The sequence below is a fragment of the Lates calcarifer genome, linkage group LG18, assembly GCF_001640805.2.
Source record: "Lates calcarifer isolate ASB-BC8 linkage group LG18, TLL_Latcal_v3, whole genome shotgun sequence".
In the NCBI taxonomy this organism is placed as follows: domain Eukaryota; kingdom Metazoa; phylum Chordata; class Actinopteri; family Centropomidae; genus Lates; species Lates calcarifer.
In genome coordinates this window covers 14,315,341-14,342,680 of record NC_066850.1, presented here as the reverse complement: position 1 = coordinate 14,342,680, position 27,340 = coordinate 14,315,341, and the positions used below count along the sequence as shown (strand labels likewise).

Sequence of the window (27,340 nt, the reverse complement as noted above, 5' to 3'; positions counted from 1 at the left end):
TATCAGTTGATACTGATAATGGTCATGATAAATCATTATTTCTTTGACGACTTTTGCTCCCGAGTGAAAGTGAACCTTAACCTGTCCAGTGCTCTGTTCCTGCAAAGTGATCAGCAGCACATGCTCTCTAAGCACGAAAATGAATCATATCAAACATTTATCAACCACTAGTTGTATTTCTATCATTGTGCAGTTTATCGTTATTGTTTTATCGTGCAGCCCCATAAAGTAAGCTCCATGTGCAAACTGTAACTACAATGTGTTGAAGCAAACCTGGATGTGGCATCTCAGACATCATTGTCAGTTCACATTGATGTCTTCTAAGAGTTTTATTTGCCATTAAAAACCGCATAAAAACATCCAAAGTGATGCCATGAAGAGAACTGACCTCTGTGAAGTATCTCTGGATGAATTTGTAGAGCTCTCTGAGGACTGCTGCTTCGTTGAATTCATTTTCATGTTTCTGAAATCAAAACAAACAGTCATCCTCTCATTGCTGGTCTTAACTTTTTTTTTTTGATTTTGTAATAAAATGGATGGTTACCTTTGACTCCTCCTGTAGGAAGGCCTTGAATTCAGAGTCTGTGATTGGTGGCTGGTCTCTGATCTGCTTGTAGTAAGCCTTCACGTCCTGTTTGAACTTGGGAATATCTTTGGCATATAGGAGCTTGTTGGTTGGTGCATGCTGGAACACAATAAACATTGAAGGCAATGTGATTTTTATTTTGTTTGCATTCCTAGGTGCAAAATCCGAGGGCAGATCCATGAGACGTCCACCTGTGATTCCACTTTCTCAACATTAAAGGAAAACTGGACTTCCTGTGCTTCTTCTTCTACTAATAAAATATGAAACTGACCTTTCCCAGCTGGGTCTCACTGAGGGAGAAGGAGTCCATGAAGGCCTGAGCGATGACTGACAGACAACCGTCCAAATGTGGAGTCTTCTCCATGTCGAAAACAAACTGGGGGTTTTTCAGGATGTTGACCCAGAAGCGCAGAGGCAAACTGTGAAGCAGAGTAAAGACTTGTCAGAGAGGAAAACAGGTGCAGTTTTCAGATTTGGACCTTAGCACATCTACTGCCCAGCTGTACCTGTTGGTCTTCCAGATGTGTAGGACATCTGGGTCTGTGATCTTCATGTTGTCTGCCTGAGTGTCCAGGAAGTTGAAGAAGTATTTGACAGCGTGCGGAGCTCTGCTGTGCGGCATCCCCCAGATTGACTTGAACAGGTTCTCCACAAATGAATGCACTGCCACCTTAAAGAGAGAGAGAACAGGGTTGTGTCATTTCATAGCAGTAAAAAGAAAAACCTCCCTAAATTAACAGTAGATTGAATTAGAAACTGTAGCAGCTGAAGGTAGAGAGCAGCAGAGATATTTAAAGTTTGAACTGAATATGACTCTTCCCCCCTCTGAAATAACACCACATGCCCTCTTACCAGAACTCTCTGTACTGTTGCTAATTAATTTCCTGTCTAAAAAATGAAGCTCAAAGTGACACCTGCTCTTTCTCACAGTTGAAAACAAAACCCTCTTCAAATTCAGCAAAGCTACTCTGACAGCACAGATAACAAGAATAGCGTGCTTCCTTTACAGCATTAACACTACTGCTGGTGCTGGAAATGATCAGACTCAGTATCAGTTCTGCTAATGTTGGCGACTGCTTCCTCTTGCCTTTGTGGAGAGCAGCTTGGTGAGGTGCACTTCCTTCAGTTTTAATTTCTTCCTCTCTGGGTTTTTTCTTTGGTCCTCGACTATATCAGGATCAATCTGCGGTTAAAGAAGACACCGGCCGTGAGATGAGTTCATCTTCATCTTCTTGAAATTTTATGAATGACTTCAACAAACAAAACACAATCTGTCACTCACCAGGTGGAAGTATTTCCCAGAGAAGTTCTCATCATCTAGAGGAAAAATGAGTAGAAATAAACACTGATCATTAGTGGAAATAATTCACTTCCTCTTTTCTGGCACCTGTTTTTTGGTTGGTGTTTGCAAATTTATAAGGTCATCTAGGCCAAAACTAAAGTCATATTGAGTACTCAAAGTACTTTACACTACAGCTCTAACACACACACACTCATTCACACATAGATGATACACTGGGGTTCAGTATCTTGCCCTAGGATACTTCAGCATGTGGACCAGAGGAGCCGAGGATCAAACCAATGACCTTCTGATTAGAGGGAGACCCGCTCTACTTCCTGAGCTACAGCTGCAACAGTTACACATACAGTCAGGCATATACATATAAACATACATATACATATATATACATACACATCTGAAAGAGAGAATGGCAGAAGCATTCCTGCCTGACTAGAAGAATCTAAAATATAAAACATATTCTGGTTTGTTTAACACTTTGTTGTTCACACTTTGACGTCTTCAGTTTTAATCTACAATGTAGAAAATAATGAAAATAAAGAAAAAACATTGAATGTGAAGGTGTGTCCAAACTTTTGACTGATACTGCATATACATACACAACCATACACAACCACATAGACAGCCATGCAACAATGTTCTGCTTATTTTAGATTAACTTTGCATGATTATTTCTGTCAAAGAGGTTTTATCTCACCCATTTTAAAATAAGCAGTAACAAAAATACACTCATTACTAATGTTATTATTGCAGAGTGAGACTGAAATATGTAATGTAATGGGTTTAGTGACATGTAGGCCACTAATTAAATAAATACAATTCTGAATAAAAGTCAGCTGTATGTTGTTTTCACATTTTTTTCACACTTGTTTGTTTTTCTTTTTTGTGACAAACAGCAGCAGAGTAAATATTAAAATACATTCTAGCCTATTCTCCTAATCTGCTGGTTAAGGTGCATGGTAGCAACTGTAGCATCAGTGTCAGGTGTATATCCACTCGACTTGTTGCATGTCCACACACACACACAGACATACGCATACAAAAATACATTTTCACGCATACACATCCTCACCAGCATATACCCACATACTCATACACACATATCCTCATGTTACACTATCGTGTGTATGCATCTATGTGATTATGTACTATGTATTATGTTAACTCTTAAGTCCTTTGTTAATAAATAAAGTACATTTTCTTTCATTTTATCTTAACCTCACAGCTGCCATGAATGATGGAACTATCAGCTGTTTATCTCTTAGTGAAATTACACATTTGACATAGCGAAATGCAAAGTGGTATCTGCTGCACTTTAGACGTGTTGTTAGGGATAATGTTGAACTTTGGAGAGTTTTCCCTTGCTTCTGGTCTTGATGCTAAGCTAAGCTAAGCTAATCACCTCCTGATTCTATCCCCATATTTAATGTGCTGACATGAAAGTGCTAACAATTTTCCCATCATGCTGTCAGCAAGAAAAAAATTTAGCCAATATGTCGAGCTGTTCCTCGTGTTCTGTCAGCAGTCTTTCCTCTCAGCTCTTACCCTTCACACTTCCCTGTGGACTCAGAGGAGGATGAGCTTTCCTAGAAAGCACTTTGATTGTTGCTCCATCAGGAACCTAGAGGAGTTTAAAAAAACAACACACAGAAAGGTTAATTATTGAATAATCATTAATTGAATAATTCAAATTTTGTAAAGAGGGAACAAACAATTGAAACTTTACAGTCTCTACATTCCAGCTTCAAGTTTCATTTATTTAGCGTCCTGCAGTAAAACCTACCAGTTACATCAGATATGCTTTCAGTTTTACCTTTTTCTGTGTTTTGGTTCTGTTGTTTGTGTATATGTGTGAATAGAAAAGGAAACCACAATAACCAACAGAACTCCCCCTGAAATTTGGGTTTATACGAATGTGGGTGTTGCTGTTTAAGGGAGACACTCACCAAACATCAGCTTTTCAGGAACTAAAGAAAACCTACGTTATTGAACATTTGCTCAATACCCTTAAAGTTAAAACATGAATTTTCCAAGACAGCAACACGTATGTATCGTTTGTTGCTCGACTAATCCTGTATTTTTTTCAAGTTGCAGCATGGCTTTGTATTACAGTCAACAGAGACCAGGACACAAGGCTAAGATACAACATAAGTGTTGGAGTTGTATCTTCCCCAGGCTCTAATGGTACCCTATGATGATGAATACACTCAGCACAAAAGACTCCATGATCCCATTATGAAGCCATTACAACCCACTCTCCCTCCAGTATGCTTTTTTTCCTATTATATAAAGTCCTCTCTTCTTATCAGCTTTAATGACAAAGTGAGACAGAGAAGAGCTCCTCTCACTGAGCTGCTGTCAACTAAGTGGGTTAAAGTAAATTTTGTTGTTGCCTACAGGAAATGATGCGTCTACATTTAACAGCGAGTTTCAAAGAAAGGAAAGTAAAAGCAAAATGTATAGTTCAGGCCCCAAAAACAAAAGTGTGCAAGAGTTCAGCACCCTGATATCAGATTGGTGTTAATACCACACAGACCACCTTGGTCTATAATGCAATATCTTTTTAGTGTTAAAATGTTTGCTTATGGTGGGAACTGTTGAATCTTACCTTACTCTGTAAAGTGCCTTTAGATAATGTATGTTATGATTTTGTGCTGTATAAAGAAATCTGACTGGAAATGAATTATAAAGGTAATGCTGCTGTTTGGGTCTCCAACACATTAAACTCTGTACCCTTTTCCTGTCACATTAAATCTGTCTGTGTTCAACATATTTCAGATGGTATTTGCAACATCTGGAGGGTTTTTTACTTTTTACTTTTTTAAACCCAGTTTCTGAATTTTATGACCACTGCATTCTCTTTTCCAGTAGCAATAATACTGAAAGTGAGGGGAGGAGACTTGTAGAGGCTGTGATTACTGTGGTTCATGAAATGCACCGTTGCAGTGGGCGTTTTCAAGTTTCTGTTAAGTTACACCTCAGCAGCATCCTCTATCTGACACACAAATGGTCAACGCAATAACTGCCTGTATATGTGGTGTTTTTTTTTAACAGTCCCACTTCTTACTTTGTAGTGCTTGAGTGTGTTGAGCATTGTCACCTCCCCAATAACTTCTGAGCTTGCATCTACTTCCTGAAGAGGGACAAACAAGCCATCCTTCTCATACTCTGGTGGGACAAAGTGGAAACGTTGAGGTTAAACAGTTTGGAAAGACTTATTTGAAGGTTATAGGTGACTTTATGGCAACCTACGTATCAAATGTTCAATTAATTTTAATGAATAGCCATAAAACATATTAAAGTACATGAGCAAAAATGTGCAATAATACCCATTAAATCAGCCTTTGTGCTTTAAGAATATAGCTGATATTATACCTCTTATAGTCAACAACTTTCAAGCGTCCCTTCCTTGTCTGTGTTCCTCAAATACTGCATTTGGTGGGGACTATTTTCAGCTGTGTTCACCAGGACGGTGTACGTGAGACTGACTTAAACCAACATTCAGGTTAATGAAAAAACTGATGTGTTAATAGGTTTTGGACAACAATGGAGATCTATGGCACAGAGGAATAAGACATGTGACTCTTTGGCTACAAACACAATACTTGTTGGTAGGATCACTTTATGGTTTTAGTGTGCAGTGCACAGCAATTAAATCATACTGATGAAAACTTCAACTTAAAGCAGAGACTGAGACAAAGAGATGAGGCTGTATATTTGTAAACTGCTGGTCTGTTACTGACCGATACAAACGTCCCTGAGGGGAGTGTTGTAGGGGAAACCAAACTTGGCCTTGAAGGTGGACAGGATCTTCTCTTTGACCTGCTCTACAGTGTCGCAGTTGAGGGCGTTGACCTCCAGAGGCTCACTGACCTCTCCATCACTGCCCACAGCAAACAGCACCTTCAGCTTCTACAGACAGAAACATTCAACAAAACAGACATGTCATTGTATTTTCTAATTACCAAAAATAATTCTTATATGATCTTTATAACTTCAGTCAAAATGAAAACAACTATCATCATTCATTCACTCTGATACACACAACCCAGAGCTTAAACGCTTACCTCACTGGCACGATGCTGTACATGCCTGCACTCATACGTGTCAAAAACCACTAAAATAACCACTATTGCTAACCTCACTTTCAACATTATGAAATCTGACTGAATCTAAACTTCATCGAAACAACAGCTGGTTCATTGCAAGTGTTGTCCATCATTCATTGTTGGAAAATGTAATGCAGCTGCAGGGATCTTTGAGGTTAATGAAAGCCTTTCAGCAGTGTTACAACAGAGGAAGTACCATCAGTCTCCATCTTATTTCCTTTGTGTAGTTCTGTGGTTCATGTTTGCCCCATCTAATGGATGTAAATGAGCAGTAAAGTGAGATGATGGTTTGTGAGATAAAACATTCATGGCAGTTGTGGATTGGGTCGCTGCAGCAGGGGGGAGAAGGAAATGTAAAAGAAGAACAAACACAGGGTACTGAGGATGAAACACAGTGAGGTGTTATAGATAGCAGACATGCAGTTTATGTGCAGGGTGTTCATGTGTCAAAATACTGCACATAATATACATTTTATGTGCTTATAGCTAAATTACAGCATGTGAAGTTACCACATGTACATGTACAGATGTACCATGATTTGATGCTAAGCTGGTTTCATGAAATACTGCCCTCCTTGCATTTAGCAGCTAAACAGACCAAAACAGCTAAAAGTATACTGCACTATTCAGCAGGTGACCAGAAACACAACTACAAACACTAATATAGCTCTATGTTTTCTGGGTGTGTAAATAAACAATGGTAGGCTTTTAAAGGCGACAATATGTCAGTGTTGTATTTATAGTTTGTTGGACAAAGAAAAAAGCTATTGTAGGTTTAGCATTATATATTTTTGACTAAATAAGCAGTAATCAAACTTAAATCTCATACTAACACCCTGTGGTATTACTTATTCAGCGTCAAAACCTCAGCTAATCTCTTCATCAGGAGTGTAAGGGAGTGGTTTTAGCAGCAGCATCTCCTCCAGGCAACATGAGCAAACAAGTCAACAGCTCATAATAAACCTGATCACTCATTTATTTTCAAGTTGACTGAGAAAATGCTTTCAGTGCCTTTAAAATCAACCAACATTTGGACTTGTCATATGAGAGTGATGACACAGGTCAGTCTCTGGTTGTCAGCATTTACAGACCGTGACAGTGACTGTAGTGTAACCCACAGAGTTACCGCGTTTGATTACAAAATAAAGTTCAAAATATAGAATGTCAACTCATGCCTGGCCACTAGCTCATGCTGTATTTTCCTGCTCTCAGATTTAATGGTATTTAAATGCTTTATAATCGAAACGTCTCTATCTACAATCTGATCAGTTGGGTGTGTTCAAAGAAACTTACATACAAAATGTGACTTTAAGGAAATGTTTAATCTGAGAAATACTGAGATGTTCCACTTCCTTGAATTAGATGTTTTTGTCAAGTCGCAGTTTCCTTCTGTCACAGTTTAAATGTGATGTATTCTAGGGTTTCTCTTCATCAGACATAGCACATTAATGTAAATGAAAGAGTGTATGCAGTGTCTTTCTACTCATAGAACTGGTTATTTGCTCTCACACATGGGGCCTGAAACATTTGATTATTTAAATATGACAAAATGTAGTTTTTTCCTTTTAAGGATACATGGCAATGAGTCGCAGTGGTTGAGCAAGTAAACTATAAAAAACTGCCACAACATTCACATCTTCATACACAAGAGTAGGTTACTGACCAACCCAAGCCTTTCTCAGTGTTTAGTTTCCTGTCACTATGGTGAACACATCCCTCACTGCCGTAACCAAACATCTTTCACTCTCATTTTCATATTAGTGTTTGACAGCAGGCAGATATTTCCTGCCATTAGGATGAGATGTACTGTTTTTCACTTTCAGTTGTGTTGCCAAGATACTCTATGATGTTTTGAATTCTTCTTGAAAAGTCAAAAAGTAAATAAATTGAATTTATCTCAACTAATTCGTGCTCTGTTAAATAGTGGGTTGAGTAATCTGATATACGAGTACTGCGCAAAAGATTCAGATTCATTCTGCAGCATGACAATGAGCCAAACATATAGCCAGACTCATAAAGAACATTAGCAACAGGATAAACAAAGATTCTTGCAATAGATAGACTGGGCCCAACAGAGGCCTGATCTCATGAATAGACAGAGGACACTGAGACTGCCTAAATCCACAGAACAACTGTGCCAAGTTCTCCAAGATGCTTGGAACAACCTGCCTGTCAAATGCATCAAAGAGAAATGGTGCTGACAGTCACACCAAATATAGATTTACTCTACTTTGCATGAAGTTAACCTCAGACTTTGCACAGCATTGTATATTTCTGAGGAACTATTTTATAACTTCCCACTAGTGCAACGTCCAGGAAGTTAGTTTCTCAAGATAACCTAAGAACATGTGGTTTAAAAAAAAAAGAAGCCCTTTTTAGAGATGTATTTCTTTGTGTGTTCAAAACAGCCTTAAGATACATGTCTCTATACTCTTAATACGACAAACAGCCAAACCTGAGAGTGATCACTCTAAAATTCTGATGAGTTTACATGAGGTGTGAAAAATTACCCCACAATTTGGAGATGTAATATCATATTATAATTTTTGATGAAGTGCGTGTATTGGAAGATTACGGTACTATTAAAGTGTATTAATTTAGTTGAAACACAGAATTACATAAACACAGTTTTGTACTTATCAAACCAACAGACCAAAAACAGAACTGAGAAATGGGAAGTGTTTGTGATTACTTCCAGTACAGCTGACTAAACTTGTGACGTACTGGTACAGCATAATATGAAAATGTTCCACACAGTTTGGTGGTTATTCCAAGTGTTTGAAATAAGTAAGGACCACTTGTTTGGATTTTAGTAATCCGCTCAAGTGTACAAATGCCTTGAGATGTAAAAAGTGTGAGAGTCTGTGTGTGTGTGTGGTGTGTGTGTGTGTGTGTGTGTGTGTGTGTGTGTGTGTGTGTGTGTGTGTGTGTGTACCAGGGAGCTGAAGTCCTGAGCCTGCCACAGCAGCCAGTCCTCACTGAGTGTATACAGAGCTTTCTCTGTCACACAGTCTACAGGTCCTTTGGCGATCTGCTGCGCGAGAGCGCTCACCATCAGGAACAGGTGCTGGCCGACACTTTCCTGAACAAAATCAGAAACAGGAACTCAGCCAGTCATACAGGGCACTGAAGCTAGAGTAACTTTATGCAGACACTTCCAGTGGTGTCATCTGGTTTACACTGGCCAGTAACAAAAGAGGTAGGGCTCGTAAACCATCATCACATGAGCTGTGTAGATGCTAAATGAATTTAGTACTAAGAAAGAATCAATGCTGATGATAGGTAATGCCCATCACCATGGTAATATGTTTCTTAGCAGTGGAGCTTTAGACAGGACAGGATGTGGTTTATTTAACAGCTGACGTGGCAGCTCTATTTCTAGATTGAAAGTAAATAGCTGAGACCTCACAAACACAACCTGACAAAATCTAAATCACCAAAAGTAAATCACCAGCCAAAAATGCAGCAACATAAAATACAACAACAGCAAACCAGTGCTCCTGTGTGTCACAGATGGTGAGCCAGAGACAGTCCCTTACACTAAGGAGTTACTTATCACTTAAATTTGGAAAGACAGCTCGGGTGAGGACTTTCACCAAATACTTGTGTCTTTTACAAATTGTAAAACCAACATTTGCATTCTGATACATGGTTCGTGTGGTGTAGTAACATTTCTTTTTTAGTTCCACAGAACAGAACAGAAGTTTCTGTTTACTTCACACACTGTATTATGTTGACAAATTTCCCCAACATTACAAAGTTGGGTCACAAGTAATGACAAGGCTAAGAGTCTAAGATAGCAGCTCTGAGTTTATTCTTAAGCAAAACAGTGCTTTGAGCTAAAGGCTTGCATCAGCATACTGCCAAACTCACACTAATAGTCACATGCTGATGTTTAGCATGTATGATGTTGACCATGTTCACCATCTTAGTTTCAAATGAGAGTTCAATAAAGTGTTCTCAAGCTCAAAAATCATTTGGAAACATGACTGTCTCCACCAAATTTGTGTCTGTCAGTTTAGTAGAGTTTAATTAATAATAGCCAATAATAATAGTAACTGAATAAGTGAAAAATTTGACCTGCAGATGGCACTAAAGTAATTAATGATGATGATTCAACTTCTGGGGACCATGAATATTTTCATTAATGTTTTTTTGTCTTTTCTTTTTTCACAAATTTCAAAGCAGTCTGACCAAAAGTTGTTTCAGTATTTCAGCCTTCAGCAAAGTTGTTGACACAACTGACAGACAGAACCATACAGCCACAGCACTAGTCTGGTTTACGTGGTGGTAGTAATACAAAAGAGCAAAGACTACAAGAAACATAAGAGCAACAGACCCGGAGGAAGCCATAAAGGCATATGGACATCCAGTTGGTCAGCAGTTTCTCCACTGTGGACTCAGTGCGTCGGAGCAACAGTTTGGGCTGAGCATTGCTGTTTTGCTGCATCAGATCCTTCAGCAGAACCTCCATCATCTCCGTCAGATACGACAAGTTGCCGTGGAGTGCTACTGTTAGTAGAGATGCCAATACACACCTGAAACACAACAGAGTAAAATAAGAGTGTAGGCAAGAACAGGATACAGCAAATTAGGTCAAGGACATTACAATACTATAAATAAAAGGCGAGAAAAAGACAACGAGAGAAGAGCAGAACAGAAAACTAAAAGTATAGTGGAGAAGCTGAGTAAGAAGAATAAGACAGAGGGGTCAGTAAGACCAAACAGAAAATGGAATAAATCTGAACTACAGCTGCACGGATACCAACACAGACATCATTTGCATCATGTTGTATATAAAAGACAGTCACATAAACAGGCTTTAAAGGTAAATAATGAAAAACTGACTTGTCTTCAATGGTGAAGCTCTTCTGCTCCTCCAGAGCGTGAACCATAGATGTGAGAAAGAGCTGGTCCTGGATCAGCTTGGACAAGCCCTGGCAACACTCATCAAGCTGAACCTTTTCTGCATCCTGATCACAGATCAGATACAACAATGCATCACTGGCCCATCACTGACAGTTACAAAACTGTACATCATAACATCTGCCACAGCTGGTGTCAAACCTTACCTGACCAATGTCTTTGATACACAACATCATCAAATGTTCACTCTGGGAAACAGCAACAAAAAGGTAGCTCTGTTAATCTTGTGGTAAAAACATATTTCATATTTCACAATTTACAGCATCAGCTTGTCAGATATGAACATTTGCTTTTATTTCCAGCTTCACTGTACCTTAGGAAAAAAGATTCTGGAGGCAAAGTGCTTGTAGTCTAGGAAAGGAATCGCTCCAACATTTTCCATCAAGTCAGCTTTCTCTGTCTGCAGATCCACAAAGCCTATGGAGGACAGTTAAGTGAGGCTGTACTATAGACCTGAGTGACACCAACTCTCCAGAGAAATAGTACAAGGGAACAAATAAGGCAGTGTAAATGGGTGTGGTTCTCCAACTCACTAATTGTGGGCTCAGAGCTGATTACTACAAATGACACATAAATGTATATATTTATCATATTTTATTTTTTTTAACACCGTTTTAGTGTGACAACTTGGATGTAAGGATGAAAAAGGAACAGGTTCAGAGTATTTCACACCATAAAATAGTACTCTGTGTGTGTGTGTGTGTGTGTGTGTGTGTGTGTGTGTGTGTGTGTGTGTGTGTGTGTGTGTTGAGGCTCAGGGAACTGAGGAAATTAAGGTGGTTAAGCCTGGGGGCAGTGTGAGATAAGGCTGAGCTATTTATCAAGTGTGATCAGTTGCAGGTTTGTAATTAGCAAGGCAACATTTTAATGTTCAAAAGACTCAGTGTGGGAACATTTGTGAATACAGTGCTAAAACATGCAAATATGGTCATAGCGTTTTATGAAATCAAGACCCAAATACATAAACAGTTAAACTGCATACATCAAAAACACATACATATTTCACATACTGACAATGCTGTACAGCAGAGGAGGAGATTATGCTGCTTGATGTAAATTCTGATTAAAATGTGGATACTTATCCAAAAATGGTAATTTTGACTGTTTAAACTGGTGATTCTTGGAATCCATTGTAAGTGACAGGAAACAAAGCTAGCCAATGTCACTAGGAAAGACAAAACTAAAAACTGAAGAAGTCTACAGGGGAAGAACACACAATACTTCAAATCAAGACATTTATTAGTGCCTTACTTACAGTACAGATACATTGAGAGATTGTGTGACTGACCTTGTCTGATGTCATTCCTAATGTCGAGCTCTAGATCTTCCATGAGCCTGTTCATCTTGGCAGTGAGCTGGTTCTGTTTTCTTCGGTAGACAAACACCACCACTGCAAGATAAAGCCAAGTAGATAAACATACAGAATTTCATACATAAAAAGAAAAAATGGTTTTAAGGTTGAACATTCTGTATACGAGGCTGGTGGTGGAACAAAATGGATGAAATCATTCAACCTTGCTTTGTGTACTCACTGATAATAATGAAGGGTATCAGCAGAAGGACAAGCAGTATCAGAAGGAGCCCTGAAGATTTAAGTTGCAGTTCTACACTCTTTTCGCCGTATTTTATCTGTAAGAAAGAAATAATTGCACTATATTTGAAAGGGATTTTACAGAACAGAGATATATTTACTACTCTGAATAAAAAAGTTCATCTTTAATAACCAGTACACTTCTGAGTGTATTGGTTTTCTGTATCATCTAGCTTGGTTTATTGTGACTGAAATATTTACCATTATTTTCTGAAAATTAGTTTTGGATGTGTTCTTAATTTCACAGATAAAATGTTCTATTTCGTTGGTGGTTTTTTTGCTCTTCATGATGCAGGGATATTGTTTTCCTTCCTGATCGCCCCACACTGACAACTCTGCTTCTGTCATCTCCAGTTTGTCTGCCTTTTTCTGAAATGACAAGAGAAACAAATGCTGACCAATGTGTTCATGTCCTATGTTTGTACATGTGTGATAATAATATCCATTACCTCTATGGTGATGCGCACATCGTCCCCTATCCTTATGGGACTGAAACCAGTAAACTCAGGGTCTGGATAGTAGGTGATTTTATCAGAGCAGGACAAGGTTTCATTGGCTACTCTCAGAAACACAGTGCTGGTAAAAGTCCTCTGACTGTTTTCAGCTGCAGGTGTGTCATAGGTGAGATTCTGCAGTGAATTAAAGGAACATTCTGTGTTATATAGAATATGATATAATCTATGTATGGCATAGCATGACATGATGGTAAACTAAGCAATTTAATATGACATGATTCAACAGGATGTGACATAACAGTATGAAACAACATGACACTGGTTGATGTAAAAAAACAAATCATGCTAACACAACACAAGAAGACAAATGTGATGTCAAACAAGTGGAGGATAATTTATGACGTGCTTCACTCTGCATGGTCGTGCATATGTTTAGATGCATGTGACAGTTATAATGTAACTGTACTATAATGCTAGAAGATTACATGTGATGAGCTGGAGTGACAGGACATATTCTAATATACTATAATGTGGCATGTTGTGATATAATGCCACAGTCTAGTGTAATGCAGCATGACATAATAAATAGAAGATAACAACACAATGGAACATTGTGTTTGTCTACAGACCCACCTGATAGCTGCTGCTTCCTGGAGGTCTGACCCTCTGTGGGGCGTGGCTGTGTGTGACCCCCTCCACAAAGTCCAGGTGAGAGCCCATGAGTGTGATCTCCCTCTTCCCACTACAGGACACAGAGCAGTAGTCAATCATCCATCCAGTCATCCATTATCTACTATATGGCTTATCCTTGAGGGTCATGGTGAAGGCTGGAGCCAATCCGTATTCAGATCCTTTATGCAAGTAAAAGTGCCACACAATAACACAAACAGATACAGGCAGTGGTAGTCAGAAACTCGGGTGTTCTGCCAGATAAAATTAGTTTCACAACCAGTGTAGCCTGGTTGTGATACATCACAATGTTTCTAGTTAAACAAAAAGGATCTCATTCTTTAATAGGTTAAGAGGTCTATCTCTGTTGCTTACATTTTGTTGGGACTCCTTCAACTTGGTGATATATTCTTTGTAACCAGTGATTATTACCAACTGAACGTATTGCCAAAAGTCGCAGAAAAATAATGTTGCCATTAACTTATGTTGCCATAAAACTGGTAAACAGGGTTTTTTTGTTTTGTTTTGTTTTTTTTAAGTAATACACAATGGTAAGAAAACAAATACCTATGGAATGATTTATGTTTTATGTGTACATGTTGTGTTCTATACGAACTATCATGCCTCTCCAAAGTCTGTTGTAGGGTGCAAAAAGAAAAGCAGAAGTGGCACTTTCACTTGCTGCAACTGAAAAGGGAAGTAGTCTCATGGTGAAAGACATTGCTTTTGGGAAGTTGCTATCTCTCCCCAAAAGACGACCCTCAACTTGTAACTGTTCCACAGTTACTGACAATGTTACCTAAAATAAATACAAAATCTCCTTCAGTAGTGACAAAGCACTGGGGGTAGCTCCAAAAATAGTCAACCTAAGTTTTAACTGGTTTAACGTTTTGGTAGTTATCAGTGTTGAATAAGTAGTTTAGAGCAACTGAGAAGCCAAAGTATCAAATTAAGGGTGTTTTCACATCTGAGAGTCCAGACCAAGGTCTAAACCAAGGTTCATGTTTTTGTTACATTGTATACATTTGATCCAGTTAATTTTGGTTGCCATCCATCCATTATCTACACAGCTTATCCTCAAAGGTCATGGCGGCTGACCAGCTGACACTGGGCATGAGGTGGGGTCTTTCACATTCACACCTACGGACAATTTAGAGTCACCCATTAACCTAACCTGCATGTCTTTGGACTTGCCAGAGTACCTGGAGAGAACCATGCAGGCACAGGGAGAACATGCAAACTCCACACAGAAAAGGCCATGGTGAACTGGGGTTTGAACCCAGCACCTTCTTACTTTGAGGAGACAGTGCTAATTACTGCACCACTGTGCTAACCTAGTTTTGGTTTCATGTTGCACCTCAATATTGTTGAAGACCACGCATAACCCTCAATGGAAATAGCACTCCCCAATGGCAGGGGGCTCCCCTAGCAGGACAATGCTGGACAACATCCAGATGAATGACAGGACCCAAAACCCATTAGCATGGTAACAAGATGACCAGTGTCATTCACTTTAGCTGTCAGTGGTTTTAATGTTGTGGCTATCAGCAGTGTGTGATGTTCTGTAAATGAACTCTATGATTTGGAGAAACAGATATCAAAACTTGATGTTAAACATGGTTGTGGTTTGTTGAAACATTTCAGTGACACTGCAGCAGCTGGAAATAACAGATCTGAATGAGATCAGATTTGACACTGTGACAGTTATTCAGTTATTCTTGGAAAGAAACTCAGTCATGTGTTATCCTCAGGAAGGTTTTAACATGTGTGTGTATTATCAGACTGTAAAAGATTCAACAAATCCAATCATACCTGACCCAGCTGCTGCTTGGGACAATTTTGGTGCAGGATGGTGATGACTTGTAGGTGATTTTAGTGTTGCCATGGCAACCACCATCTGGGAGGAGAGCACATACTTTGACCACACCTTTACCATCTGTCCTGGGAATGTGGAACGTGAGATTCACGCCTGTGTTGTTCCATACAGGAGATCTGAGCACAGCACACAGGACGACAGAGAGAGAGAGAAACCAGTTCATCTCACTGAGTCCAAGACTTGTTTGTTTGCATTGACAACTTAACATCATGACAACAACAATGCAGAAAACCTGAAAACTGTTTCCCTTTAATAACTGCATCTTTCAGATGTTGAAAGCATAATGTTTGTTGCCCATAAACGGACTCACTCTTGGGGAGTGCAGTCTGTGTCCACAGTCATCCTCACTCTGGTCACATCTCTGAGGTTCTGACCCGACAACACTGCGTGGTTTCTGCCGTAGAAAGACACGACACTGGGGGTGATGGAGGAGATCACTGGCCTCTAAAACACACAGAAACAACCATTTTTAATGTATTGCCTTCCACTGTTTAATCTCTACTGAATGTGAATGAGTTGAACTTGAGAGGAAGAATGTGTGTGAGAGGTTCAGACTCACAGAAAAGTTCATCCCAGACTCCATCGTTTGACAAACACTGTCCTGCAGGAGGAAGCAGGGGAAAGAAATTCATCAGTTTACATGACATTCACAGTAAAGGTGCTTCTAGATTTGACTCAAGACCTGTTTCACCTCAGGTTAGTTCAGCTGAAGCGGTAGAAAACATCCAGCCTGAGGTAAATGCCAACAACTGTAATGCTGTCATATTTACATCTTTTGTGTATGAGCATAAAGAAAATGAGGCATTTTGGTTTCATGAGAAGTTTACTTCACTAATGACTGATCAGAAACAGTTGGGCCCAGTGAAACACACTCTCTTACTCAGAGGGTTTTCACAGTGAAGGTAGTATCTTTACAAAGTGTCTAAACTCTGAACAACTCAGAGCAGACAGCTGGGTGCTGAATCAGCTGGTGACCAGTTAGTAAACAAGACACAACATGTAAATAAGACCGGTGTTGCTGGAAGGCATTTCTTTTTGTAACTTTTACATTTACAATAAGAAGTCACTATTTACAGACTGTTAATAACAAATATCTGACAGCATGTTCAAAAAGTGGAAAAGCCTATTTTAGATAATTACATTGATCACTCCTTGATTTGCCCAGGAACAGCTGTTTTTGCTCCAGCCACATCCAGCCCTGATACACTGCTGACACCTGAAGAGAAAACAAACCTTATAACATGTTGGTGTTAAGATCAGCACTGATATAACACTAGAGAAATGGATCACATGGACTTGACAGAGAACAGAGACCACAACATAGTAATATATGCTTCCTGGCTATGAAAAGACAAAGTTTTTTTCATATAACTTGGACCTAATGATTTCATCAGTGATGCATTTGACTGATTCTGTGTTTCAGCTCTATCTATTATTTTCTTCACAGTCAGTGTCTTTGGTTTCTTTGAAATGATAGTGGACTTACAAGACAGAACTTGGAGGTCCCCTGATGTTTGAACAGATGGTTAACGTCAGTTGTTCCAAAAAGTGCGTCTTCCCAACTCTAATTCTTACACTGACACCCAGACCTGACATGAAAATAATACAACAAACATTACAGCAAAACAGTTCTATGTCAGAGCTTTCAGTGATAAATGTGTTTACATGTAATATAACACTGTATGCTGTGAGGCATCACAGATCTGTCAGCTGCTAAACAACTGGATATAGAGTGAGGTTACTAAAGAAAGACAGAGACAAACTTTCTGTTTCACTCTGAAACTATCATTAGAAACAGCAGAGGTAGTAACCAGTGAACAGCAAATCAATATCAGGTGTGCCAGCTGGATGCTCAGGTACACCAGCTAGCTGATCATATGCAGGCCTGAGGGTTTAATATTATGGATTTCCTGATAAACAAGTCTAATTGTTACTGTGACATGCAGCCTGTTCAGTGACTGTCTTTGTTCAGCAGTGTACATTTTATAAAATGTAACGATATATAACAAGAGACAACACAGATTCATCAACTGAGAATTTCTGTGATTTTATTATGACACTGATGAGGTCCTTGATAATCAGGTATTAGGTCACTGGATTATTACATTTATCAAAGGTCACTGACCTTCAGCAGGAAGTCTGCTATCAGAGAAGATGCAGGTGCATTGTGGGAACAGTGGAGGAGGGCCACTCCTGCTACAAAGCTCACTGGAACTTGCAGAGAACTGACAGGCGAATCTGGACAGTGTGCTCTGACCCACAGTCAGGTGTGTCTGGATGTTCAGTTTGATCTGAGAAAGGTGGAGATGTGAGTGTTTAAAGGACAAATAACTGACACACACAACTGATCAGAGTTAAAACCTTTGACTTCATCTCTACCTGACCAGTTGGCTCCTTTTCAACTTTGTAGGAAACTATTTTGTGTTGGTGATCATCAGGAATGGACACCCAGTCTGAATCTGTGCAGTCATCTTCAAATGTGCACCTAGGAAAAGAAACATTTGTTAAACCCAAGTTTAGAATTGTTTAAAGACGTCAGATGCAGATGTTGTTTCTCTGACCTTGATTTAGAGCCACACCAGACACAGTGTGGATCCTGTGCAGACCAACACTCCTGCACATTTGTGTACATGCTGCACTTTGACACAGGTACACGCTTCATCTAGAACACAAACATTAAGCAAAACTATAAAATACAGCATATGTGACACTGTGGTAATAAAAAGACAATCTGAAAATTTGAATGTTTAACACAGGTGTGTGTATACCTGTACAATGCACCTACCTGGTTTTGAAATGGCACATACACATGTTTATGATCCACTGGATCCAGAAGTATTTTGGGAAACACTTGGCGATCATCATTGGCCCTGTAGAGCACCATGGGACAGGCGGTGTGATAGTCCTTATCTACAGCAAGCTGACAACAAGAATGTAGCTTTGGTTATGTTTCTGAGGAACTGAGCTGCTGCACTGGTAAATATTTGAAGTTGAATTAAAATGGGTGGAACAAAAAACTGCTCTGGTAAAATGAGAAGCATCTGGAGCCACTTGGTTCAAAATATGAAAACTGCAAAAAGTGAAAAATGTAAATGTCAAATTGATTTGATTTGTTCACATTAAGAAAAATACTGAATATCACCAGATCTTTCAAATCACTGATCCAGTCTTACCTCCTACCCACAGTGAGCTTCACTCACGCAGCCAGAAAAATGGATCTTTGGCCCTTTAACTGAGATTTGGCTTGAGCATAAAATCATCCTTAAAGACCATTAGTGCTGCTTTTGACAAACAGCTTAATTAAAGTCCAGCCAAAAAACATCTGCATATATGAATGTCTTATCTAATTCCTCAAACAGAATATAACAGGAGATATTTTGTACTAAACAAGACTTGTACAGACAAAATAACGGAAACATTATTTGTTGCTGCAATCAGTAACTGTGGTGAATGGTGAACTTAGAGCTGAATTCTTGTGATGTCTGTGGTTCAGGCTTCATTTAGGTCAGGCCACTAGCTTAATGACCACCACCACCACTATGGTTGTTGAAGAAAACGTTAATTCACTGATGCCTTTTAGTCCTAATGAGAACACTGTTTTGTCCTCTGAATCCACTAAGAGCATCACAGCATCACAGAAAAAAAGATGTGCATTGAAAACTTCATGCTGGTGTTTCTATTGAATGTCCATTATAAAACAAGTAGTTCTGACCAAGCAATCTGATTGATTAACAAGACATTTAGAATGTGCAATAATTTAATTTAATTTAACCACAGGCCATATACAGTTCTCCATATTTATTTATCCTATCTCATTCTTATTTTATTCTATTTATAGTTTGTATATTTAGTTAAGAGTTTACAGTGTATTTTTTTTTTATCCTATTAAGAGTTTACTGTTTATTTCTTATATATATATTCTCTATCTACCTGTTTGCAAGCAGTTGCTGTTGTTGCTTGCAAACTGTCCTGTGTGTGCTGCTTTTCTGTCCATATAAACTGCTGGAAACTTAATTTCCCTGAGGGAGTCATCCCAAGGGATCAGTAAAGTCTAGTCTAAGTCTAAGTCTAAGAATGTGCTCAAATTAGCATGACAGTGTGGCTTACTCATCACCAAAGATATTACTCCGCCATATACATTTTACTTTGTTGGTCATAGTTGTATAATCGCAAGATTACACTCGAGGGTGTCCTTTAACGTCATTTGAGCACGACAGTGATGTGGTCAGGACTGAGGTGCTTGTTAAAACACACCCTCTCGGCTAATATTGCTTAATTACCACATCATGTCACTTCCACTGTGTTGCTTCACTGTGCCATTAACTAGCACACAGGATGTGATGCAATTGAATTTTGTGATGCTCAGGGTGAATGGGTACACAGAAATATCACCATTTCCTGTCTGGAATTTTTTCCAGGTTCCATCATACTTCACTTTCCTCTCTACCAAGTTTTCCTTCTCTGGATATCACCTGACCACTCACCCATCTGTACACCTGGACCTTATTTCCTCTGTCACTCTCAGTGTATATAGATGTAGATATCTTTCAGTCAGCTTACTCTGCTATGCTGCTGTAGAGCTGCAGCTGAATAACTCTTATTTTTGTTTTTTGTTGAAAAAATATACTTCAGCATAATTTAAGAAAACATAAATAAAAAAAACTCAATATAAATAAATATTGCTAAACAAACAGAATTTCTTATGTCTAAAACTTGACCACACCCAGTTAAATACTCATAACTGACTGCACACATTTCTACGTATATTCCAGTTAATTATTAAGTCTGTACCTCATCTGCAGGTACAGATATCTTACAATCATTTTTGACAATAAAATGCGGTAAGTGGTCAGTCCACGTTGCAACATTTTTTCTATGCACTATCAGTTGTGTTCCTTTACATGCTACATTTGCCAGTCAGAGAAAAGCTGTTCCTCTCAGCTGCAGAGCTGTAAGAAATACACTTAGAGGTTTTATGAACATTTGTGAGGCTAAACTCAGCATGAAAGAACCTATTGTGTCTCGTGGAGAATTACTGGAGTGTTTCCAGACTTCTATTCAATTCTTTAACCATGTGAGTGAGCTTGTATAAAGAGTGTCTGAAGAATATTAATTGTTTTATCTAAGAGATGGAGAGAGGATAGACAGTGATGTGATGGAGACGTGGCAGAGGAAATAAGAGCATGACTGACATGAAACTGGTCATTGTCACCCAGGAGTAATTCAAGACATGGGAGATTATTTTTCAGGCCCTACCAGAAGAGTCTACAGTATGAAGAGGTCGCAACTGAAATGTCAGTCTGTTACTACCTTCTGTACCTTCTCATATCAAATAAAACTACAGTGTGGATCAAATAATATTACTGTATGGTTCTGATGTAAAGTCAGGAATAATGGAAGCATTTAATAGCATCTTAATTAAAGGTGCTATATATAAGTTTCTGCTAACACTACATAGCCAACATTAATATTAACAGCTGTTTCCTTACTGGTCTAGAAGAAAAGTTACAAGTTTAGCATCAAACTTGATTCCTTAACTTGAAAGAGCTACCTCCAGCAGTGGGAAGCAACTCCTATGTTAATTTTTGTTTTGCTTCTTTTTCTATCACTTATTTTCTTCTGCTAATGAGCTAGCCCTATCCTGTCTTGTAATAGCACTTTGCAATAGTGAGTCACTGTAGCATCTAGTCTGCACTCAGTCCAACATGAGGGTATAAAGAAGTAGCTCTAACCTCTAGTCAAACAATAATGAAGCTTTGAAGGTCTTAACAGCTGTTAACGCTAACACCAGCTATGTAGCAATAGCAAAAACTTACAAATAGCACCTTTAAATACAGAGCACTGAAAAGAGATACTGTAGGTTTTTTGCCATTCAGTTTTCAAGTGGATAGTCCTTGATGTATGCTATCAATTGTGTTACTGAAATTCTGAGTAAATCTTTCTCCAATAATAGATACATATCACTTCTTATACACACCTTAATGAGCTTGTTTAACATGACAATGTGCGTCCTCACTTTTTCAAAATAAGTAAGCAAATGGTTTACTAATTTTTCAAAAGTGTTTTTTCAATAATGGATATAATGTATATCACTTCAGTTCTTATACACCTTAATGAGCTGTCCATCTCCTGTCCCGATGAAGAAAACCATCCAGGCCTTCTGCCTCACTGCCAGCACAGAGGTCATGTAGTTCTGTCTGAAGAGCACTGCCTTCGGCTTCAGGGTCTTTGGCTGAGAAACACAAACACACTGATCATCAGGTTTGGATCCAACAGGTATTCAAGCTCTACAGAAGAGTATAACTTTAAAGTCAAGAAGGTACTGGAAATAACCTTTCCTTACTCAAAGCTCAAGCCAGTTCACTTTAATTGCTTCAAGTGAACTGGCTGTTGTTTGTATGGCATCACATTTACTTACACATAGACTGACATTTAATTTCAGCTAATTGTCTTACCATGATGCATAGTTATATGACCAACTTTGTCTCAGATAACTAATATGCTGGTAATGACTATCAATGTGAATAAGTGTCCAGTTACAGTTACTGACAGCTGAATTATTTTGTCACTGTCTCTCCAGCACCAACTCTATAAAACCTTCACAAACTGACTTCTTACCTTTGTAACACTTGTCTTTTCGGGACAGACACTGCAGAAGTCTGGATCTGAATCGTCCTCTCCGGTGAGATCGGGGCTGATGTCAAACACCAGCAGCTCGGTGTTGCTCTGTCCTCCGTCCACACTGAACAGTCCGCTCCAGAGCACCGAGGGCCCGCCCGGGATCACCGAGGAGGCCAGGAGTCTGTTCCCCTCACCACCAGCTTCAGAGACACTGAGAGTCGCACCCCGCAGAGACCTGTAAGTCTGGGTCTTGCTGGTTTTGCCCTCAAGCCAAATGAGACGGACGTTGTTACTTTTAGCGGCTGAGAGCACGTTGGAGAGCAGATACATGGTTGAACTGATCTGAAATCCGTCCACAAACTCCACATCACCTTTACTTCTGATCGAGGGCGTGAGTTGATCATCATTTAGAGAAAATATACCTCCCGCTTGTTTTTCAACCGTATTCTGAAGGTTGACAGTTTGGATATTAGAGGTGCAGCTGCTCTGTTCGGTGTTGTGTTGATGTTGCTGTACCCCGGTCAGAATGTAAGTGTCTTGTGTTGGATTCTTCTTCAGATTCACCAAGACCGCGACGGACGCGTTGCTGCTCCTCAGTGGTCCCACCTGGATGCTCTCCCTGTGCACAAGGTTAGAGATGTTCTTCAGGTCCAGAACCTCGCAGTAACCACACTCCTTGTCGATCACCCCGCAGCTGATCAGAGTGTCGTTCTCAACAAATGGCAACAACACGTTGACTTTGAAAGTTGCGTTCCACGAAGCCGTCTCAGAAACCCGGTAAAACGACACGTCGTCCGGCTGTTGGTTCCCGCCCTTCAAGATTCCTCTCAGGGTCAGACTGTGGACCAGAGTCAGGTCGTGGTTCAGCTGGTACAGCTTCTCCTCTGTAGCGATGTAAACCGTGTTTGTGGTCACGGCGAAGTGGCGGAGATCTCCATCAAAAGTGAAGCCTCCATCCTCCCCCAGACACCGAGCCGCTCCTCCCCAGAGGATAAATAACAGACCAGGCAGCAGGATCATCTTCTACAGCGGTGGCAGCTTTGACTGGGAAACGCTCACACACTGACGGCCTGCATGGTGCTCTGCCTCCACCACAGTGTCACCAGAGTCGTGCGTAAAAGCGCAGCGCGCCTCTGTTGAAAAGAGAAGTGTCGAAAGTGGGAGGGAGCGCCAACGAAAGCGAAAACCAACAGACTTGGTTCTAAGATAAAGTGATTTTGCAGCATTACTGTTTTCACTCAGCTCTGTTTGTCTCACCTTTTATAATGTTTTCATACAAAATCTGTAAAGTTTTAATCTAATCACAGGACCATATGCACGCAGTGATATGTGCGCTCTCCCGGGCACATTCCTGACGATGGCAGCCTCCAGCTGAATAAAAGGCCTCTAATACATCAGTTTTAAACAATCCACATAATGACATCCACCTCAAAAAGAACCAACAGTCGTGGTGTGGCGGACGAGAAGATTTCCGCCCTAAATTCATCGATTCTCAGTGAGGCAGCAGGTTCTGATTGTTTGACTGCTGTGGCCAATCCACACAAAAGAATGGTTCCTATCCATTTTTAAAATGAACTTTGTGAATCCTCAGAGGGTTTGATCTTAATGTGATGATCTTGTAATGATGACTGTGTAATGGGCTTCAGTACTTTATACCATCTCATGTCCACTGACCCCATCAATCAAAATCACCAAGTGACCAAAACTGTAACATGCAACTTTCTCCATGTTCCAACTACAGAACAGCAAAGATGATAGCACGTGATTTCTGGATGACATCTAGTGTCAACTTTGGGAAGTTGTTTCCTCTAGCTGTAAGCATGCACTGGATGTCACTGACCAAACAATAATTACTCATAATAATGAGCCTTGTAACACAAAAATATCCCAGAAAATAAATGGACCCTTGTAGTGTTTTTCCACTCTAATGATCAAATAAACCAGAAATCCATTACAGATAATAGAGATAAAGTAATTTCTTCACCAATATTTGCCCCAATATATATGTTTGTTTGTTTGTTTTTTTATATTCGCCATTAATAATCTCTAAAATACTTTATGTGAATGTGAGGACAAATTACAGAGAGGAGAGAAAAGACACAATAAGGGTCCTGTTCCATGTCATCTCCCTCTGTCTCTCCACTGTGAGCCAATTAAAGGTAAAATGTCCCAACAAACAATGAAACAAAATTATATTCTCAATATAGGTGCAAATATATTCATACATTTGTGTGTATGCAGGTTCAGCTAATTGTATCACTGTTTACACTTTTTCATATTCACTTAATCATAAAAACATCAAAATAACTTTGAAAAAATGGTAACATTATGTAGAATATATAGTATATATACTTAAAAAACCTACCTAATCTCAGACAGTTGTAGGCTGCCCTCTTGTGGTTGAACTGAAACATTGTATTATTACTCCAGTTTGTGTGTTCCTGTGGATAAATCTATCTCTGATTACTTCATTATAGCAAAGATAATTATTATTTTTCCAGAATTACTTACACATGAATTGTTCTTATTTACATTTACTATTTGCATTATCTGTTTGTTTTGGAGGAATGCTCTGTGTTTAATTTATTTTTACCTTATTACATGTCCCACTTAATCTACCTTTCTGATAGTCACTAAAAGAGGCTGTTGTTAGAGGCCATTTTCCTCTGGACTCCTTTGACTGGCATCACATCTATAGCTGCTGTCTCAACCAGTTAAATGGTTATTTTAACATACGCATTTTCATCTAATCTGGTTTACTTCAGCTATGACCATAACAGTGTCATATACTGAAACCAAACCACCAACAACCTTCAAGGTGATCAGCAAGCAAATGTCACTGTTGGAGTCTTGTTACATTATCCATCATCAGGTAAATCAGTATTTTGATTGTAAATACAACTGTCCTGTTCATTAAAACCTTTAAATCATCTATTGTTGTGATGGAAAAACAGGCCTCATTAGTTTTATCTACTTCATTACAGACATTTATTGATTACAGTTATTGATTTGGTATTGATATACAGTAATTACAGTGTTCAGCTTCTGTTTGAGTCCCTTCAGCAAATGTTTATCTTGGTGTGGGACTGTCTCTTTCCATTACTTTGGGTATGTGCTGTGGTGGGACATTGTTGCAACATGTTATGTCCACAGTGTCTCATGTCAACTGCAGCATCCTGACTGCTGACTGCAATAAGGAAGTCTATGGTGAAGGTCTTTCCTCTTGTAGGGACTCCTGTGGCTCTAAGAATGTCTATAAAATGGCTGAGGTGCTGAGCAGTGCAGGAGACTTAGTCTATACAATATGTCCTTATAACAGCTGTACCATCAGAGAGGATGAACTCAGTAGAAAAAAGACTTGATTACAAAATTTATGGTAGACGCACAGAGAAGGTTAGATGTCAGAAAGAGCCTCAGTGACCTGTGTCTGTAAAGAAGTAGTTTGATATTTTTAAATATGCTTATTCCCTGACAATGACTTAGATGAGAGGACCAACAACACTCAAGTTTGCACAGTTAATATGAAGCTAAAGCCAGCAGCAGGTTAGCGTAGCCTAGCACAAAGACTAGGAAATAGGGGAAAGCTAGCCTGGCTTTTTCTACAAAAAAAAATGTACCTACCAACATCTTTAAAATGCACTAGTTCATATTATTTGTTAAATCTGTGCAATGTGTGCAAAAAGGACAAGTTGTGGTATCCCTGAGTCTGCCTGGGGAACTTTGTTGCATGTCACCCCACCTCATTTTCTGTCAGTTCTCTAATATACTCTATCTCAAGACTAAAAATACTTTTTACTTCCATAAGTAAAATCTGTGAAACTTGGATTCAAAGCAAGGACACAAAGGTCAGGTTCTTCAAGTAGCCTTCAAGATACAATTACACCGGAGTTACATAATACAGAAAATGGTTGAAAGATACTGTAAAAGCTCCGTTATAAAGCTCACATGAATCCCTCTTACACTCACTGTTTAGTTAAGGTTGTCTCCCTCTACTTAGAAATTTTGAGACAAAACACTGAACTTCAAATTTAACCCATGGGTGGTGAAATGAATTATCAGTGAGGAATAAACATGAACTTGGGATATTATGTCTGCTATAATGGAGATGCACAAGGTTCAGCCAGTGTGATGTAACAGTCAGAGCTTGTTCATCTCAGCAGTGAGTTTCTTTTGCCATCGACAGATAATCACCAACACTGAAAGACAAACAGTTACTGATTCAAACCAGACAGACAGTGGAGTGGAAAAGGTTCTCAGTCAGTATTTCTACCACCACTGGATGTCTGCACTCTATTGAATGTAGTAGAAAACTATCATTAAACATTAACATAAATATACACAACAATTATACTGAATCTAAAGGAAACATTGTTAAAACTGATTCCAGTTCAGACTGTCTTATAAACAGCTGGTGTTGTCAGTCCAGCCTACTTAATTTTACCAACAGTAACACAGGGAATCAGCAGGAGGCGCAGTATCAGAAGGACTTGATGTAATAAAGATGGAGGGCCGAGTCTTACCGTCTTATCACCATACTTTATCTGAAAAACAATAACAGCACTGCTACAGAGGATTTCACAGTGGGACGCCTCAAAGGACCAGTGGGTCAAAAATAACTGAAGTGTGGTTACTGCTTTACCAAACCATGCCCTGGTTTGAAAACCACTGCATGAAAATCAGTATTTGTGGTGAAAGAATGTGGCACCACCTCACAAACTTTATAATTACAATAATGTTTAGGTTGTATGTCTTTTAGCACTGTGTAGGTTGTTGCAGTGGGAACGAAAGACTTACCATTAAATGCAGAAATTCAGCATCTGGTGTGTTTTGAATAAAACAGATGAAAAGATCAATCTTGGGAAAAGTTTCTTTGCTCTTCATGATGCAGGGATATTGTTTTCCTTCCTGAACGCCCCACACTGACAACTCTGCTGCTGTCATCTCCAGTTTGTCTGCCTCTTTCTGAAATGACAAAAGAACCTTTTATGAATTGATGCCACGTGTGTGCATGCGTGTGGAAAATATGTCGTACCTCTATGGTGATGCGCACATTCCCCTATTCTCGTGGATGTGAAACCAGTAAACTCAGGGTCTGGATAGTAGGTGATTTTATCAGAGCAGGACAAGGTTTCATTGGCTACTCTCAGAAACACAGTGCTGGTAAAAGTCCTCTGACTGTTTTCAGCTGCAGGTGTGTCATAGGTGAG

At 39.3% G+C, this 27,340-nt stretch overlaps 1 protein-coding gene across 25 annotated transcripts in view; it reads right to left on the bottom strand.

Annotated features, from left to right (window-relative positions):
* plxnc1 (plexin C1) overlaps positions 1–27,340 on the bottom strand; it is a 49,473-nt gene that overhangs the window by 1,752 nt on the left and 20,381 nt on the right. For 5 of the 25 annotated variants that reach the window (XM_051077822.1, XM_051077825.1, XM_051077823.1 and 2 more), the window contains exons 6-30: positions 17,638–17,803; positions 16,999–17,101; positions 16,653–16,728; positions 16,072–16,113; positions 15,823–15,956; positions 15,449–15,628; positions 13,601–13,709; positions 12,962–13,141; positions 12,714–12,881; positions 12,454–12,550; positions 12,210–12,311; positions 11,235–11,338; positions 11,068–11,109; positions 10,844–10,968; positions 10,335–10,533; positions 8,931–9,077; positions 5,630–5,798; positions 4,954–5,054; positions 3,432–3,507; positions 1,869–1,903; positions 1,674–1,769; positions 1,093–1,256; positions 858–1,005; positions 545–685; positions 389–463 (exon numbers count right to left, since the gene is read on the bottom strand). In XM_051077822.1, the coding sequence (XP_050933779.1) occupies positions 389–463; positions 545–685; positions 858–1,005; positions 1,093–1,256; positions 1,674–1,769; positions 1,869–1,903; positions 3,432–3,507; positions 4,954–5,054; positions 5,630–5,798; positions 8,931–9,077; positions 10,335–10,533; positions 10,844–10,968; positions 11,068–11,109; positions 11,235–11,338; positions 12,210–12,311; positions 12,454–12,550; positions 12,714–12,881; positions 12,962–13,141; positions 13,601–13,709; positions 15,449–15,628; positions 15,823–15,956; positions 16,072–16,113; positions 16,653–16,728; positions 16,999–17,101; positions 17,638–17,803 (2,979 nt within the window). Of the gene's footprint in view, positions 1–388; positions 464–544; positions 686–857; positions 1,006–1,092; positions 1,257–1,673; positions 1,770–1,868; positions 1,904–3,431; positions 3,508–4,953; positions 5,055–5,629; positions 5,799–8,930; positions 9,078–10,334; positions 10,534–10,843; positions 10,969–11,067; positions 11,110–11,234; positions 11,339–12,209; positions 12,312–12,453; positions 12,551–12,713; positions 12,882–12,961; positions 13,142–13,600; positions 13,710–15,448; positions 15,629–15,822; positions 15,957–16,071; positions 16,114–16,652; positions 16,729–16,998; positions 17,102–17,637; positions 17,804–17,891; positions 17,998–18,073; positions 18,175–18,297; positions 18,433–21,621; positions 21,745–22,130; positions 23,260–27,340 lie in introns of those variants that run through there. The other 20 variants (XM_051077821.1, XM_051077817.1, XM_051077819.1 and 17 more) reach the window with 10 other exon arrangements.